We start from the raw sequence: 19,556 nt of genomic DNA on the forward strand, positions 1-19,556 counted from the left end.
TAACCACGTGACCGGAACCCACTTGGTGGCGGGTGGCGTAAGCTCGTAACTCAGATCTCGGCTCGCATCTCAAAGCAATAAACCGCCCGAGCGACGGCTCGTATCTCGGAAAACTCGTAAGTTGGTGCACTCGTAAGTCAAGGTTTCACTGTATATTGTTACGGACGCGGCTAGGATGTTAATTGGCCAAGCGAATGGCCGCCGCACCCGAACAGTTACCCCTACTAACCCGATTCCTGAACGTTGGCCAAAATCGCGCCACAGATATTCAATATGGAAACCTCTAAAGCGACCGAATGTGAAGAGGAAGAAGAAGACGTACAGAGGAATAACAGGATTTATTATTTACACACACTAAAGCAAAAGGAGCAGTCAAGGTTATATACAGGGAAATGGAAAAAGCAGGTGACACAGTGAAATCGTTAGCTTACCTATTAACAGTCAATTAACCCAGGGACAAGACACACAGAACAAACTCACGAATGGGGAAATTTCAGGTTGGTTTTTGCTGGAGGGAGAAGGTCGAAACACAAGCTGGAAGGCTTGGCAGGGCGCACAGCAAGCAGGTCCTTGTCAGGCTGGGAGCGAGCAGGGCGACATCAGCACACGTATCTCGTTGCACGCCTCTGGCTCTTTTGGTCCTCCCCTTCTTTCCAAATCGTCTGACGCGTCTTTCTCTCCGATCTCCTGCCTGCGCGATCGTCGCACGTATTTCTCTCTCCTTGCGCGTCTCTCGTGGGGGCGTCGTCGTGCGGGTTATATATGCCACCCCCTTGAACCTTCGCGAACCTACTCGATGTTTCTCTCCACACCCTCTCCAAGTCCAACCCCTTGTTCTTGGTTGGTTGAGTGGGGCTGACTCACTCCTCCCCTCTATGACGAGGTGGGGACACGCCTTTCTTCTCCGAGGTTACCTCGTGCGTAATGGAGTCGCGGTGAAAACAGCAACCCACAGCTGCAGCAAATGCGGTTTGCAGGCAGGAAAGGCTTTGGGAATGGGAATAGAAGGGGATCTATTTATTTGAATTCGCTCACCCCTCGCGAATCCCTCATCCGGTTAATGAGCACATCATCACGATCCAAACACAGACTTTGGACCAATTCTTTTATCTCCTCTTTTATCTCTTTCTTATCCCCTCTCCGTCGCTTCTTAATTTCGCTCACCCCTTCTTCCACTTCTTCTAATTTCTGCTTCACCTCTTTTATTCCCCGGTACGTCTCCTCAAGCTCGTCCTCCAAGGCTACCTTGACCGTTTCCATGTGCGTCCTCACCTGCCGGTCCTTCGTCTCCATTACCTCTATCACCTCGTCCAACCTCGTTGTCAGTCCCTCACGTACCATCTGACATTCCCTCTTCGTCGCTATCAAGTCATCTTTTAGTTCTTTCTGTGTCGCCTTTAACCCTCCTAATACCGCAGTGTTCTTCTTTACCTGGCCCGTTAGTTCTTTTTGTCCCTCTGTCAGTTGTTCTACTTCCTGCGTCAGGTCCTCTATGCCCCCTTGTAACTTTACAGTCCCCTTTCTCACCTCCTTCTCCATGTGCTCCTTACAGTGCCTCACCTCCTCGCGCACTCCTCCGCCCTCCTCACTCACACCTCTTCTGATCTCCTCTCCCATCACTTGCATCTCCTGCCCAGATGCCACCCTCATCTGCTCCATTTCCTCCCTGTGAGCATCCAGTTTAGTTTCTACCCCCATTCTGACCCCCTCTATCTGCTGCCCCATTTGTTTAACTTCCCTTTCCGCTTGGTCCCTCATGTCCCTCAATTTGCCTTCCATCCTGTTTTCTAACCCCTCTAACCCCTTTTGCATCCCTTCCATTTGATTCTCTTGGGCAGCCATTCTATTTTCCACCCCCATTAACCCATGTTTCACCCCTTCTATCCCATTGTCTAACCCCTCTAATTTCTTGTCTAATCCCTCACCGGTACCCCTCGCTTCGTCCCTCATTACCCCCATTTGGCCCTCTAATCACTCACTATCAGCCCTCATTTGCTCACTCTGAGCATCCATCCGATTCCCCATTTGTCCCATACTGCTTTTCAAACCTCTAATTTGGTCTCCCAATTGCTCACTATTCTTTTCCATAAGGGCCGTCATTTGCATAAAAAAAAGATTCAAATCCCCCGGTGGCGCTACCACGGTCGCGGGCGTGGACGCCGTGGCCATGTGCGAGGCGCCATTTTGCGCGCCCGTAACCTCGTGCGTGACGACGCTATTTTGTGAATCTGCTACCCTTACTGCTTCGCTCTCCTCTTGTCCCTCAATTTGGTCCTGGATCGACCCTGCCTCACTCTCTTCTACCGGAACCCAGCCGTCTTGGTCTGCCATAGCGCGACTTTCAAAATTCGGGTTTTTATTTTTTTTGTAAAACACAATTAAATTTCGCTGTTATAATTTCGAGCGCGTGAAACGCGCTCCGGATCGAATCCCACTTCCCGACACCAAATGTTACAGACGCGGTTTTGGATGTTGGTTTACCGAGCGGTTTGGTATGACCGCGTCTGCACAGTTTACCCGATTCCACTCGAACGTTGGCCAAATCGCGCTATGCTAAATCAATTAAGGAAAGGACACAACGGCTGGGATTAAATGACACGACACCAGGGGTACAGTTCTCAAGACCTCCGGAGGAGGTTATAATATGGGTTTGCAGAACGTTTAGATTACACTGACAAGAGGTACAGCATAGAAAGGTAGGCACTTAGACACACTTATCTAAATCCCGACAGACCACAGATAAACGGGACAAGACTGACTCACACAGGGATTGATGGCAAGGAAGGGCAGGTAGTCGCTGGACAGCACAAGGTGCACCTTGGCTCAGGGACAGGATAGCGCGGTCCAAAAGATGCTGGGAGGTATCGTCGCGCTGGAGGTGGCGTCTGGTTCTCTTCAAGCTGGGGGCGCATCTGACGTCACGTCCGGTAAGTCGCTGCGTATATCCAGCGGGGAGTGACACGCCCTCGGCTCGTTAGCTCCGCCCCAGATGGAATCGGCCCGCCGCTTCTTATTGGGTGCGGGGGGTTACCGGGCTCCGCCCTTGACGAGGAGCTGACAGGGAGCCCCTATTTGGTAACCCCGTCGAGCACATGGGCAATGGCGGCTAACCAAGCCGGAGTGAGGACGCACACTCCCCGCGCGCTGTTGTTGTAGTTGTTGTTGTTGTTGTAGTTTCATGAGGAAGATGGGAGGAGGTATGGGGAGGTCCTAAACTCACTACTGGTGCCATACAATCACATTCTGGTGCAACGAAGAGTCAGAATTAATGGAAACGAGTCCTTAACTGACATAGACTAAGAATAACTAGCAAGATGTCCTATAGTTGTCTACGTGAGATGCGGTGAACCTGGGCACGACATTTAATGGGGGAAAAAGGGGAAGGTCGGTTCTACAGAGTGTTGTTTACAGACAATGGGACTAGGGAATGGGGGATTGGGGATAGTTGGGGAGTATTGGGGAAATAGGGGAATATTTACAAGCGGATATGGATGGAGGCCAAATCCCATATCCGCAACAATATATATATATATATATATATATATATATATATATATATATATATATATATATATATATATATATATATATATATATATATATATATATATATATATGTACAGTGCATTCAGAAAGTATTCAGACCCCTTCACTTTTTTCACGTTGTTATGTTGTAGCCTTATGCTGAAATCGTTTAAATTCATTTTTTCCCTCATCAATCTGCACTCAATACCCTATAATGACAAAGAGAAAACAGGATTTTAGAAAGTTCTACAAATTTATTAAAAAGAAAAAACGGAAATATCACTGACATTAGTATTCAGACCCTTAACTCAGTATTTAGTGGAAGCACCTTTGGCAGCGATTACAGCCTCGAGTCTTCTTGGGTATGACGTGACAAGCTTTGCACACCTGGATTTGGGGATTTTTTGCCTTTCTTCTCGACAAATCCTCTCATGCTCTGTCAGGTTGGATGGGGACCGTCGGTGGACAGCCATTTTCAGGTCTCTCCAGAGATGTTCAATTGCGTTCAAGTCAGGGCTCTGGCTGGGCCACTCAAGGACCTTCACAAAGTTGTCCTTAAGCCACTCTTGCGTTGTCTTGGCTGTGTGCTTTCGGGTCATTGTCCTGTTGGAAGGTGAATCTTCAGCCCAGTCTGAGGTCCTGAGCGCTCTTTCAGGTTTTCATTGAGGATATCTCTGTACTTTGCTCCGTTCATTGTTCCCTAAACCCTGACCAGTCCCCCAATCACTGCTGCTGAAAAACACCCCCACAGCATGATGCTGCAACCACCATGCTTAACCGTCGGGATGGTATTGGGCAGGTGATGGGCGGTGCCTGGTTTCCTCCAGACATGATGCTGAGAATTGAGGCCAAACAGTTCAATCTTGGTTTCATCAGACCACAGAATCTTGTTTCTCAGTCTGAGTCCTTTAGGTGTTTTTTTGCAAACTCCAAGTGGGCTTTCATGTGTCTTTCGCTGAGGAGAGGCTTCCGTCAGGCCACTCTGCCATAAAGCCCAGATCGGTGGAGTGTTGCAGTGATGTTTGTCCTTCTGGAAGTTTCTCCCATCTCCACACAGGATCTCTGGAGCTCAGCCAGTGACCACCGGGTTCTTGGTCACCTCTCTTACCAAGGCCCTTCTCCCCCGATTGCTCAGTTTTGCCGGGCGGCCACCTCTAGGAAGAGTCCTGGTTGTTCCAAACTTCTTCCATTTAAGAATTATGGAGGCCAATGTGCTCTTGGGAACCTTCAATGCAGCAGAAATTTTTTTGTAGGCTTCCCCAGATCTGTGCCTCGACACAATCCTGTCTCTGAGCACTGCAGGCAGTTCCTTCGACCTCATGGCTTGGTTTTTGCTCTGATATGCATTTTCAGCTGTGAGACCTTATATAGACAGGTGTGTGCCTTTCCAAATCATGTCCAATCAATTGAATTTACCACAGGTGGACTCCAATCAAGGTGTAGAAACGTCTCAAAGATGAGCAAGAGAAATGGGAGGCACCTGAGCTAAATTTCAAGTGTCATAGCAAAGGGTCTGAATACTTATGTCAATGTGATATTTCAGTTTTTTCTTTTTAATAAATTTGCAAAACTTTCTAAAATCCTGTTTTCTCTTTGTCATTATGGGGTATTGAGTGTAGATTGATGAGGCAAAAAAATGAATTTAAACGATTTCAGCATTAGGCTGCAACATAACAAAATGTGAAAAAAGTGAAGGGGTCTGAATACTTTCTGAATGCACTGTGTATGTGTGTGTGTATATATATATATATATATATATATATATATATATATATATATATATATATATATATATATATATATATATATATATATATATATATATATATATATATATATGTGTATATATATATTGTTGCGGATCCCGGGTTTGTCGATGTACTAAGGGGGGTTTATGCCCCTCTCCCCCTCAAACTCCGGGTCCACTGAGGCCGCCGTCCATGACTACTAAACTCGTGATTGATGGATTGCTAAGCAATTCCGATCGCCAATCTCCCAGCCAAGCGTCGAAGAGTTTACTGGTCAATATTCCCAAATACCTTCAAGACACGTGACCGGAGAAACCGGGGATCGAACCCTCGCTTCCCCACACCTTATTCAATTGCGTGCCGAGCGGATTTGCATGGTGTGGAAAGCGGCGTTACCTGACGTGATTCATGAACCCGATTCGAGCCAAATTCGGTCTCGGATGATGCTAGGCCAATGGAGAAAGGACATACCGAACAGGTTGGAAAGGAATCAAATGTACATCTTTTTATTTTGGAAGGCACAGAGAATAGACAAAAGATACAGCTTATCAAGTCTTACCTACTATTAACCCCACAGGCGCTTCACACTCTCACACACGCAGGGGAAAAGACAATGGTTATTCTCGTACCGATCGATGTACGTGCTGGGATTGCCTCGCTGGGGGCCACGTGGTCTGGTGCAGTTCGCAGCCTGATGAGGTCAGGTCCGAAGGACGAACTCCAGCGCAGGTTGAGCTATATTCAGCGCAGGTTGAGCTATATTCAGCGCAGGTGGGACGACCAGCTTCAAGATGGGTCGCGGGAGAAGCCAACGCTTGCAGGTCCCCCGGATCAGAGCGAGAGATCGGCAAAGAGGCGATGGGTGAGGTGTGTCGACGCAACAAGCACGAGAGGAGTGTTGACCAAGGACAAAGGCAAAAGGGCAGTGTCGTCGATGAAGGACAAAGGCAAGAGTCGTTTGGTGCAGCAAAATGCAAGACATGGTCGTCGACTTGGCGAAAATCAAGAGGAGTTTCCCCGGCGAGGCAAAATCCAGGCGTTCAGAACAGGAGGTCATTGCGCAGCAAAATCCCAAAGCAAAGAGATCGAAAATGTGATCCGCGTGGGCTTTCACCAGATCCGCCCATGCATGCAAAAATGTTCCACAGCCTCCCATTGGCTGAGGCTTGTCGCATCATGGTGACAGGTTCCCGGCTCGCCATTGGTCACGTGGGCCGTGCTTTTGGCCACGCCTTCCTGCCCATTAGTAATGGCTTCCTCCAACTACACAAAGGTTTGAAGATCCTGCCTAACTCTCAATGCATATTTGGTTTTGATTACTACACAATGGGAAAGGGCTAATCTTTACATTCAATAAGAAGTAACTAACTACTGCAGGCTACATGTTGTCGTGCAATTAACTCTAGGGGGTTTGCCTTAATGGCACAACCGCAACAATATGTATTATATATATATATATATATATATATATATATGTATATATATATTGTCTGTGTGTCTGTCTGTGATAGGTTTTCGTTACGGTGATAACTTGAGAACAGCTGAAGGGATCTTCGTCAAACTTGGGGCAGGAATGTATAATGAGGAAAAGATCAAATGATTAGATTTTGGGGTCACCAGGTCAAAGGTCAGAAGTCGTGTTAAGTAAAAATTATGTTGCGCCAACTCGTGAACACGTCATGGGATTTTGAACAAATTTGGTATAAGTATATATGATGCAAAGACGAACTGATTCGATTTCGAGTCAAGAGGTCAGAGATTGTCAGGTAAAAATGTGATACTTGAGAATGGCATCCTACCGGTGAATGGATTTAAATCAAAGTTGTTGCAAGTATGTTTAATAATGTAGTAATGTGGATGGAGGCATATCGGTCGATGTCGTGACAGTGAAGAGTGCCGTTCTGGTGTTTTTATTATTTTTTCTGGTTGTGGGCGGGGGCTGTGGGGGTGAGTCGAAGCTTGTTTGTGTTAAGACTTTGGTATGGACCATGTGATTGCATAGCTTAGATTTAACCCTGTATTAGGTATTTGTTGGAGATGTTTCTTGGTAAAATGTGTGTTGAGGCGGCGAGTGTAAACCCTAGTGGCATAGAGTAAGGTTGTGTTGTGTAAAAACCTACAAGCAGGTGGGGGCAGATAAATAACTTGTGGCTACAGGCACAAATAGTGCTATAAATGTGCTTTATGGGATGTTTAAACAGCACGATGAGCAAACATGGTCGTTGTGTTGTAACTTCAAAGGACTGTTGGATCGGCAACCTTTTGTACTAACGGGGGGAGGTCCCTTACATGGGCGGTGTGGACGCTGTTGTGAAGTGCCGCCCTGTTTTATGGAGTGGCCAATGGTGACCAGCCATGCACAGTTTCAAGATGAAATAAAAACTGTGGCATGCGTGCTCTCTCTGCTTCGTCACCTGAGGAAGAGGCATCCCTCTCTCTCTGCTTACCCGCCTCCCTCATCAACATTCCTCAGCTTATCCATCGCTCCCCAAGCCACACTTAGTCTGTGTCGCGCCAACCTGCATGGGCACACCATCGTGGTGGAGCCACAACCAGCACGTCCCTGCCTCAAGCCCTTGCTTGTATTGTTCCCCTTTGTCATACAAATCTCGTATTTTGGTGCTGTCGTTTGGATTTTGTTTTATTTATTTATATTGTGCATGTTTTCGGGTTGAGTCCTACCTTCCCCATTTGTCTGTCCTTGTGCGTCAGATCTGTCCAATTATTGTTGTCTCGTGATTGCCATGTGCAAATAATTATATGACAGTATGCCATGTGCAAATGATGTAATAGAGAACACAATTTAAAGATAGTAGAGAGAGTTTCAGAATCCCATCTTTATTTATTTCTTCTGCATCCTCTCCAATCCTTTCCTTTTCTAGTTCTTTGCACCACTGAACCCAGTGAAGGTTCACATCGAGTACGAGCCTAATGGACGTGCTACAGGAGAGGCGGATGTAGATTTCACCTCCCATGAGGATGCAGTGGCTGCAATGAGCAAGGACAAGGCACACATGAGTAAATATATACATGTATATTATTTTTGATGCAGTGATTCTGAGCCTGCTCATCAATTGGTTACATTTGTGACGATCGTGTATTCTGCAGAACACCGCTATGTGGAGCTTTTCCTCAATTCCACATCTACGTCTGGTGGGGGGTACGGTCTCGGTAAGTGGTGAAGTTGTTCTTCATTTAATGCTACAGCCACTTTTCTTCACACTGGGAGGCACTTGTACTTTGGTAAAGTTAGGTGTATGTGTTAAATTATGCTGCTTCCTATCTCTCTATGGTGTTCTAACCGAACGCAGGTTCATGGCAACGATTACACTGAGTGTTTTGCCTTTGCCTTCCCAGCAGTATTCGAGGCAGAAACTTGAAACTTTGCCAGGGTACCGGCAATAACTCACCTACTCTTTAGGAAAGACATCGTGGGATCTCTAACATCCATCAATTAATGTTAGCCGCCCGCCATCGATTACTATTGAGGGAGGTGGGGCAATTATATTTTTACTGTGGCTAGTAATCGGTATATGCAAAGAGCCTTTTGCTGAATAAAGGAGTAGATAAGTCACTTATGGAATGGCATCCTATCGGTGAAAGAATCAAATCAAGATTATTCTGTTTAACATTCCAGAATGACGATGATACATTGCGATGGCGGCCATCTTGTTACTTAAGCATGACCTCAACCATATATTGAACATGCATGGTTCGATTTTATTCAAACTTGGCACAAGCACAGCACTTGACAGCATATTTCCCTTTATTTTGCGATTGATCAAAGATGTTAGACCGGCGGCCATTGTAGTTGTAAAAAAAACCCCAATGTTTACCACATCTTCAACCATTTATCGGACATGCGTTTACCAATCTTGTTCAAATTTTTGTCTGCTTTTAAATAAATTCAAAAAATTGTAATTAAAAAGTGCATTTTGCCTTCTCTGCAATTACATTTCATACGTTTGGAGGTTCCACTATGTAGATTTTGAAGCTGAGTTTAAAACTGCTTAATCAAACGGTTTTTGAGATGTAGATCACTAAAGTGTGATCTGATCTGGCTTGGTCTGCCAGCGGTTGTTATTTCAAAAGGTAGCCTACTAAAGCTCGGTGATTAAAACACTACGTTGGTTTTGAAAAACCTAATTTTATTCCATGGGAAAAACCCTCCAAAGTGGATAATCAAACGTTAACTTGATGTGATGTTTCACCTGACCTCCCTGAAAAAATATCACCTACGTTTTTTTTATTGTGTAAGCCTAAGATTCACTGAAAATTTGATACTGATCATTCAAATAGTCCCCCAGATACTCACTTATGTATAATTGTGCTTGACTTCAGATATTTTGGTCAAATGCTTGGAGGCCAGTCCTTGATGATTACAGGTCTGAAACTAGAACGGCACTCGGTAGAGCGCATACCTCTGCCAGGTTGAACAGTTTACGTTTTGTATCCCAAAGATATGCCGGATCTGGATCCAGACCTTAACCAAAATCTAATTGGCTTGTTCTTGTCACTTACGCAACTCATCCACCAGGTTTTGCCACAAGTCGTCCACAACTTTGAGATATTGTGCTACATATCTGTTTTGGCCACATCACTCAATGGTGAAGAATCGCTTAATTTTTTTTTTTAATTCTCGGATCTGGATCCGAATTTGGATCTTCATCAAAATCGAATTGATTTATCCTTGGCACACACCCAACCTGTCCAAGTTTTGTCTGAATCCATCTATAACTTTTTGAAATAGCATGCTATATGTTGATTTTAGCCCCATCTCTCAATGGTGAAGAATCATTTTTAAAAATGCTCGGATCTGGATCTTCACCAAAATCTAATCGTTTTGTCCTTGTCACATACCCAACCTCTCCACCAAATTTTGTCCAAATCCATCCAACTTTGAGACACCCTGTTCACAAACAGACAGGTGTGAAAACATAAGCTCCATCCCCATCTTCAGTGGCAGAAGTAAATATACAGGATCAATATTGTTGTCCGAAATCAATTATGTGACCTTTGTCGGGAAGTGTTCAATATCAAAATCGGTTAAATTATGTGAAATAAATAATGATATTTTGGTCTTTGCGTAATATCCCCCCACTCCCATTGCTAAAAGTCGTGTCAACTGCTGCCCGAAGTATTAATCAGCCTATATAAGCTTTAGAAGCCTTTTTGACAATATGAGCCCACTTTGGGAAGGGAATCAATCCATGGACACATTTCTGGCTCAGACCTTCATCAGCATGCAGTGTACTCCCCTTGAGGGTGGAGCTGGGAAGTTGTCCCATATGGTCTTGTATCCAATAGCACCTCTTCAATGGAATTAAATTAAAATAGTTTAACCAACTTGACATTGCTTGAGTTTGTAATTTTTGCAGCTACATTTATAATCATTTAACACTTTGGGTTTAAAAACACAAAAACAAAGTAGGCAGACATGTAAAGGAACAATTTTTTTTTTGTGAAGTTGCATTAACTGTTGTGATTCGTCTTCCATTCATGAAATTGAAGATAAATCCTTTTAGGTTTGAAATGACCCCTTGGTTCACTTTGTGCTCAACATAATGCCGAAGCATATAATAAAGTACATTATACCCTTTGTAAGCAGTGACGGTACCTGTGCCAATGGAAACAGCTTTGAGCATCATTACTGTACTTGATCCACCGTGGTTGGAGATTTGCAGGAGCATAAAACTCTTATTTGTTGCTTTCAAACTCTCCGTAGAATAGACATTTGTGCACATTTTCAGTGACCTTCCAGAAGTGTGATCTGGAATGTATCTGGTCATAGATTATAAATTGGTCATATCGGACTCATAGTCATCTGGTCATACGTCAGATAAACTCCTGAATATTTATATATATATATATATATATATTTTTTTCATCATTCTCGTGGTTGTTGATTGATTCTGCATGCAGTTTATGAAATCACAGCTTTAACTTTAAGTGATTTACACCGTCAAGGTGCCTTTGACTAAAACATCACACTGAACTTTTTCTTTCCAGGGAACTCTGGCATCTCCCTGGAGGTCTAAGCCAGCTGTGAGCTTGGAGTAGTGAGACAACTGTTCAACTAATAAAATAGTGCGTTCAGAAATAAATGGATTCCTTGGGTAATGGTGGTGGTGGTCAGGAAACGTGGTTTGTTTAAAATTAATTTTGTGCATAACTTTTGTGGTGCAGGGTTAGCTTGGGGACTTGATGACATGATATAATGTTAAAGACAGCAAAGGTTTAGCTAACTTGTGTCTGCTGTTTGAATTGTTTTTTTGGTTGCTTGCTTTTTACCATCCAACAATAGCACCATTACATGAAATAGGAAGGTGGAAATAAAAATAATTTAAAAAGAGCAAACTGCAAACAATGCTTTGTCATGAAAGTGAAAAAATTTTAACATTTATTGAAATAAAAATACAAACTAATTTGGCACCATTTAAAGGCCACTTTTTCACCTCCGAACATTGATTACTTGGAGGATAAACCGTTAGAACTGCATGAAAGGGAGAGGCGGAAGGTATTCAACGTGGCCACACTTGCAGTGTACGAGGTCTTTACCAATCCTATGTTTTTAAACCTCACATATGTTAGTTGAATGGACATTCTCTTATGTACAAGTATTGTTTCCAAATATTGTCAAATGGTCATAGCATGCATTGGCAACCAAGGAAACAGTGCCTTATAATACACCCCCACCCCCTAGCAAATTACCCTTTTGTGCCCCACAGTAGAGAAAGGACCTACGCATGGCAGAAATGTAGAATATAAAATATCAGAAAGAAGTGATCTTGTGCAACGAGATGGGGCCGGTTCAGTTTGTACCAGACGAATACCGCTGCAGCAGCAGCTCATGGCACAGGTCGCAAACGCGCACGGGCTTTGGGGCTGACGGTAAGGGCAGCTCGTTGTCCGAGCAGGTTTTGCAGAAGATCTCTCCACAGTTCCTGCAGTGATGCTGCACAAACAAAAAAACACATTGAAGGACACGTCTTCGTCATGACTGGTGCTAGGTGTGTTGAGGAAGCGCTGTACCCTTACTTTTCGCCGAGCGATGGAGAATTCCTTCTCACACAACTTGCAGTTTGTGGCTTCTCTGTCCTTCAACCAAACCTGTCCCTTAACCCAAAACAATGCTTCTTAGTATTTTAAAAGCATCAATATCTGTTTCCTACCAATATAGTATAATATTTGAAAAAAACTGATGATTAAAGGGAACTAAATCAAAAGAACTTGTTAAATGCAGATTTTCATCATTTTAGGGACATTCCACCGACAATGGCATACCTGCAATGCCTTATTCACTTCCTTTATGTCTTCCATTTTCAGTTTTGATCTGGGAAAAAAACAAAAAACAGGTTGCAGCACTCAAAAATCCAAAGTGACCAGGCAACAAGCATACACGTTAACAAGTTTTAATTGTAATCTTTGTTATTATCCATGTACTACAATTCCAAATCCCTCAAGTATTTACCTGAATAATTGAGCCCACAGGGTTTAATGTAAACTCAACGAATTTTTAGAATGCTGGGATTCCTTCCTGTGTAGTTGGAGGAAATCAACTATGTGGTTACCTTCCTGTACACACAAGCTTTGCATGCACGTTTTATTCTAAACAAGATGAAAGCGCAATGTCCGAACAGTAATAGTGGGACACACAAGAATAAACAAACAAGAAAAGAGATGGGAGAGGAAGAAAAGGAAACCTGCAAGAGGGTTGAATTGGGAAGGATCAACGATTTAATTAGGTCGGTTGTTGTGTTTTACGTTGGTCTTGTGAGCTGTTTTATGGCAGGAAACTATCTACGTTTGAAGATGGTGAAACATTTGTTTATCAATATTGGATAAAAATGCAAGAACCAAGATTGAAATGGAAGTGAAAGAAATTAATAAAAAGAAATTAGTTTTAATTTTGGCCTCGTGTTAAAATACGATGAAGATAGACGAAATGAAGGATTGTGGGTTGAGATGAGGGATGGATTGTGGGTTGAGATGAGGGATGGCTTGGTTAACCTTTTCTGAAGCCAAGATGCAATATCAGCATTAAGTTGGTCAAAGCAAGAGCCAAACTTTTTCTTTTTTTTAATCGCATGTGTTGCTGTGAAGCAAGTTTGCATAAATGAAGATATCTTTCAGCCACCACACCAAGTTTTAGAATTTCAGTGTTAGTGCTGCAAGTTTGGCTCAGCTGTGAATAATGGACATCTCAAATATGAAATATTGCAAAACCAGCCATCCCAATTAGTCCCCTACCTGGAGGGGACTATAGGTTTTCTGTCCAAAAACAGTTTTCTGCACTTTTTTCCTCATACCCTTTAACATATTCAACTGAAACTGGGTACACGGCTTTATTTCGATAAGTTACAGAACACGTTCGAGTTTCGGGGCATTTCACCAATTGTTCAGAGTTGTGCCTTTTTTGCATGTATTGCAAAACAATTCTCCCTCGTTATATTTACATTTACACATCATCTTTTGCTTACATCCATGGAAGGGAGAGAAGTGGCAAATGGTGCTCTTGTGTTTCTGTGAAACTGACCCAAAATATAAAGGTTCTGCCATATCGATTTTAAAGGTAAATCATCATTGATGCAATAGTCCAATTGAGTGATATTGGCAAAGAATGAAGTTCTCAAACCAAAATTAGTATAACATTACTTTTGATAATGCAGCAAACAGACCAGTTATCTAACCGGCAGTTAGCCTGAATATAAGAACCGTAGATATTTTAAATGAAACTTCAAATCCCCAATATAGAATGGATCCCAAACCTCTTGTCACATGCTTGCAAGTTATGGGGAGAAAAAGACGGACGATCTACCATTTTGGTTTCCAGAGGCTGTTTTTGTTTTTTGTATACAAGACAATGCTTGCAGAAGAGCTGGAACATTCAAGTGGATCAGGACGCAACGGAACGAACGTAACAGTAGAGAGAGAGGGGAGGGGAATGCCAACAACAGGGTTGAACGGCAAAATGGAGGGAGACTTGGACAAACAATGGGTGTGGGGAAGAATGGGGTGCAGGGGACGATGCACGAGGTGGAAAAGATGAAGTAAACGCTCAGGAAGGAAAAACTGGGATCTGGAAAGTGAGTTTGGGGTGTGGGGTTAACAGCGGTAGGAAGACCATGGGTTTTCCAGGGGATGATTGGAGATGGTGGTGAACAGCTGTCGAGAACACCTGGAGGGAAAAATGAGATTGAATGGAATGTGTATGTTGGTTCCACAGGTAGGGGAAAGAGGAACGAATGAGTACAGGTGGGCAGTGATCCTGGATTTGCAATGCAAGCTGACCAATCGGTGCCAATATGTACTCCAAAGCAAACACTCAACCACCAGTTCTTAAGATTGGTTGGGAACAAATTTTGTTTTTCATTGAAATTTATTGGTTTACTTTAGGCATTTTCAGAGTAAATACTTGATATATATATATATATATAATTACTATCAAATGGTTGCCCATCAAATGTTACAGGTTGGAACAGTTTATTCGACTGTGCACCCTTGAGTGTGCCAATCTGAAGCCTTGGCCTAGTGTCAGTTGTGCTTATATCTTCATTTATTAGACATCCTACAGATGTAAATGAGCGTTTTACACTGCACATTGCACATCATGTGCAGCAAATTTCACCTCCCTGTGCCTTGTATTTATTTTTAAAAACCCGCTTCTGTACACCGACCTTGAGGCTCGGTTTGCAAGGTACCATCTACAATTCCAATACAAGAGCAATTACTTTTATGGAAAAAGTTTTTCGAGTTTGTTTTATCCTCAACAATTTACCGTAGAGAACACAGTGTTAAAAGATTGTTTTTTTTAAAGTATCCTTATGAAGGGACAGACACGTACAAACACACAAACTGACTTTTACATGATAAATTCCCCTTGGATGACAGTACCAGCTCAAGAATTAGCTAATTCCTTGGACGACAAGATGGTGGATGAATTCCTGATAATTCCATGCAAATACATTGTGCCAGCATGATAGGATAAATGCATTAAATCCATCAGCGAAACATGACACGTTCAGGTGACATTCATGACACCTTGATCATTCTTTCTCTTTGCATGCACATCAACCATTGGTCACACCATACATGTATTCGTTCCTTCAACCTTTGGCTTGTATTGTGCAAATGCCGGGGGGGGGGGGGGGGGGGGGGGTGTTTTCATCCTTTTTATGATATTGGACAAAGAAAATATGTTTTTTGTTTTTCCTTGAACTACCAATCATACACAGGTGTAAGGACTGCCAGGTACAATACATGGCAATTGTGCTGCTCAAGTTGTATGGTACAGGAGCATAACAGCCTCGGCCTTGTGCTGTCCATGAGAAACATTTGATACCAGCCACTCAAATTTGAGAGTTGGGTCAACCATCAGTCTAACAACTTGCAATATGATGATCGTTTTACAATGCAGGTTGTTCAATATAATAAATAAATAAAAAAAACTTGTAAACAGAACCAATAAAAATAAAGAATCAAAAACACAAAATGAGAAAATATTTATTTGTAGAAATCATTTTGAGATACAGCTATGCAATCATTGAAAAGTGCATCCAATTAAGTGCCAAGTATGCAAAAGGGACCAATGGAGATTTAAAGGCAAATCGAGAGGGAAATCCATTTTTGCGTCCAATATATAAACACCCCTTTAAGCCATCTTCCCTCCAAATGGAAGGTGGTATGGTATGCCAGGCAGTCAGGTGATTTCAAAACAAGCATCCAAAAACCAAATAATTGTTAGTGGACCACAGTGCAAATGGAACGGTTCCATGATGGGCCGAGGACAAAGGGTATTGTGGGCGAGATTGAAAAAAGCAACCTCACTCGCTAAGCTTCCCTCCGAGCTCCCGGATGGTGAGTTCCTGTTCATGATTCACCGAGCGCAGCTTCTGTGCTTCTTCTCGTATTCCAGCAAGTTCCTGGGGATAGAGTAATGGCAGTGCTCGTTACATGCATAAAGAAGAGCTTTGTACCTCTGAAAAAGTACACACAAAAATACGGGTCTCATGTTGCAGGAAATGTTTACTCATGCTATTATATAATATATATATATACATATATACACACATATATATATATATATATATATATATATATATATATCTATATATATATATATATATATATATATATATATATATACATATACACACACACAAAAGTATGCGGACACCCCTTCTAATTAGTGGATTGGCTGTGTCAGCCACACCCATTGCTGACAGGTATATATAATCAAGCACATAGCCATGCAATCTCCATAGGCAAACATTGGCAGTAGAATGGGCTGTACTGCAGGACTCCGTGACTTTGAATGTGGCAAAGTCATAGGATGCCACCTTTCCAACAAGTCAGTTCGTCAGATTTCTGCCCTGCACGAGCTGCCCTGGTCAACTGCAAGTGCTGTTATTGTGAAGTGGAAACGTCTTGGAGCAACAACTCAGTCGTGAAGTGGTAGGCCACACAAGCTCAGAACAGGACCGCCGAGTGCTGAAGCACATAAAAATAGTCTGTCCTCAGTTGCAACATTCACTACCGAGTTCCAAACTGCCTCTGGAAGCAACGTCAGCGCAACAACTGTTCGCCGGGAGCTTCATGAAATGGGTTTCCATGGCCGAGCAGCCGCACACAAGCCTGAGATCACCATGTGCAATGTCACGCGTCGGCTGGATTGGTGTAAAGCTCGCCACTATTGGACTCTTGAGCAATGGAAACACATTCTCTGGAGTGATGAATCATGCTTCACCATCTGGCAGTTGGACCTACGTATCTGGGTTTGGCGGATGCCATAACGCTACCTGCCCGAATGCAAAGTGCTGACTGTAAAGTTTGGTGGAGGAGGAATAATGGTCTGGGGCTGTTTTTCATGGTTCGGGCTAGGTCTCTGCGTTCCAGTGAAGGGAAATCTTAACACTGCAGCATAAAATGACATTCTAGACGATTGTGTGCTTCCAACTTTGTGGCAACAATTTGGGGAAGATCCTTTCCTGTTTCAGTATGACAATGCCCCCGTGCACAAAGAAGTCCATACAGAAACGGTCGATCGGTGTGGAAGAACTTGACTGGCCTGCACAGAGCATTGACCTTAACCCCATTGAACACTTTTGGGATCAATTGGAACGTCGACTGCGAACCAGGCCTAATTGCCCAACATCAGTGCCCGACCTTAATAATGCTCTTGTGGCTGAAAGGAAGCAAATTCCCGCAGCAATGTTCCAACGTGTAGTGGAAAACCTTCCCAGAGGAGTGGAGGCTGTTATAGCAGCAAAGAGGGACCAACTCTATATTAATGCCCATGCTTTTGGAATGAGACGTTCGACGTGCACATACAGGTGTGATGCGCGGGTGTCCACATACTTTTGGCCATATAGTGTATATATATATATATATATATACACCATTTTTTGTTGTAGGTTCGAGTCACTCCCTGGTCAACAGTGTTGAAGCTACGCCACCAGTCCGTTAATGACTGAGGCTTGTGGGCTGCTAAACAGCCACGCCCACCAACAAAGTTTGGTGCCCACAAAAGGGCCTCGGGTTGACATGCCACGGTATCCCTCCAGTGGGAAACCGAAGTCGATCGGCAGTCGTGCTTGGCACCACACACCAAATCTGATTAGTTAAGGACGAGTGAAGCCTGGTATGTGGCATTTTGCAATTTCAGCAGCACTCCCCACCTATGCCAATTGTTCGTCTTAGTGACGTGTGTTTGTGAGGAATGATGTCATAAGTCAAACCTTTCTGGGGCTGTGCAAAGGTTGAGAGATTGGGGGGGGCGGGGGGGAGTGCGGAGAGTTAACACAATGGACATGTGCAATATCTGGACAGACAACTGCTAACAAAGAACTGGTCAGTGATCTGACAGAGGAGCCTCCAGGTTTCGACCTTCACCCTGAAAGTGGTCTGCACTCAGTACTCTTCATGCAAGGACATCACACCACCTCCACTACAAATGGAATTTAAAACACAGCCCAGCATGTGACTGGACACCCAGATCAGACGACGATATCATATTGTGAATGAGTGTTACCTTCGGAAATTTTATGTAGGATTTAACACTACTTTTGACGTGGCTGCCCAACTTACTTAGATCTGAGAGCTGTAATTTGTCATACTCAAGAACCACCCACCACCCCCTCCCCCCAAAACCTACCCACACCCTGAAACAGACCAAGCGAACACATGAGATGTTCTCAAATCCTTATCTTAGGGCCCCCAGACATTCAGCTGAAGAAGTCAAGACAGGAATTGTTGTGTTGGACCTCTGTGTAACGATACCAATGGAGGCGGTGGGAGAGCATCTTGGGTCAAGCAACCACAATAGAGCAAGCGCTACTCTCTGAGATGTGAAATTCAGGATAGTGGTGCAAGGTTGTTAGATTTTAGGAGAGCAAACTTTGAGGGTATGAGAAGTGATTTAGGTGTTTTTGATTGGGTAAAGTTTGAGTGGGTGGTCTGCATCAGATAAATGGTCTGTTTTTGTTGGTTTACCTTGTACAAATGTACGCTTGGCGCACTTGTCGAGTCCAAATTTCATTTGAAGGTCCTCTGAAAACCGTTTAGCTAGATTTAGTTGTTGTCAATTTTTTGTCATTTGGTGAGAAGAGCTTTAAATCATCCATGTATAGTCGATAAGTCATCTTTCCTATTCCTTTGGATGTTCATCTATTGGTTGTTGGGGTGCATCCATGTCCTTGGTCATTGATGAGGTTACTTTGTGGGTCCAGAGCCAGACAAAACAGAAGGGGGAAAGACCGTCTCCCTGGAAGATTCCACGCCGTATCTTCACATCTGGTATTTCGATTTTTCCTTCTGAATGCTCTAATATCAATGTGGTATTCACACCTCTATTGCTTTATCAATCAGTTTAACTTTATCCCTAGTAAGAGGCGACTTACTCGAGAAGGGCTAGAGAAGGTTGGCGTCAGGAAGGGCATCCGGCCGTAAAAACATTGCCTCAAACAGGGAACCATGAGGTCATGGGGCCCGCAAGGCTAACCCCCGCTCGAGCGGGGAAAAATGGCCTTAAAATGATCATTCATTCAATCAGTTTGATTATTTGGGGATTGATTTGGTATATTTGCATGCATTTTATCATCCACGAATGTGGGACATTGTCTATAAAGTTTTCTTATAGTCTATCCAGGTGGTGGACAATTTAGTTCTTTGCATTTTCCAATTTTCAAGTATGGCCTTGTTCAGTTGTAGGTATTCAATAATTGTTCCATAACACCCTCTCTTACATCCCTTTTGTTCTGCCTCTAAACCTCCTTACTGTATTAG

At 43.4% G+C, this 19,556-nt stretch overlaps 2 protein-coding genes across 12 annotated transcripts in view; one reads left to right on the forward strand and one right to left on the reverse strand.

Annotated features, from left to right (window-relative positions):
* LOC137424693 (heterogeneous nuclear ribonucleoprotein H2-like) overlaps window positions 1–11,703 on the forward strand; it is a 34,961-nt gene extending 23,258 nt beyond the window's left edge. Inside the window, exons 9-11 of the mRNA XM_068112413.2 lie at window positions 8,156–8,291; window positions 8,382–8,444; window positions 11,283–11,703. Of these exons, the coding sequence (XP_067968514.1) occupies window positions 8,156–8,291; window positions 8,382–8,444; window positions 11,283–11,311 (228 nt within the window). The 3' untranslated portion in view covers window positions 11,312–11,703. The remainder of the gene's footprint in view (window positions 1–8,155; window positions 8,292–8,381; window positions 8,445–11,282) is intronic.
* RUFY2 (RUN and FYVE domain containing 2) overlaps window positions 11,644–19,556 on the reverse strand; it is an 83,298-nt gene continuing 75,385 nt past the window's right edge. For 8 of the 11 annotated variants that reach the window (XM_078775784.1, XM_078775782.1, XM_078775788.1 and 5 more), the window contains exons 16-19: window positions 16,101–16,195; window positions 12,558–12,606; window positions 12,312–12,389; window positions 11,644–12,228 (exon numbers count right to left, since the gene is read on the reverse strand). In XM_078775784.1, the coding sequence (XP_078631910.1) occupies window positions 12,085–12,228; window positions 12,312–12,389; window positions 12,558–12,606; window positions 16,101–16,195 (366 nt within the window). In that variant the 3' untranslated portion in view covers window positions 11,644–12,084. Of the gene's footprint in view, window positions 12,229–12,311; window positions 12,390–12,557; window positions 12,607–15,760; window positions 16,196–19,556 lie in introns of those variants that run through there. The other 3 variants (XM_078775783.1, XM_078775780.1, XM_078775790.1) reach the window with 2 other exon arrangements.

This window comes from Myxine glutinosa, chromosome 4 (genome assembly GCF_964187855.1).
Source record: "Myxine glutinosa chromosome 4, kmMyxGlut1.1, whole genome shotgun sequence".
NCBI lineage: Eukaryota > Metazoa > Chordata > Myxini > Myxiniformes > Myxinidae > Myxine > Myxine glutinosa.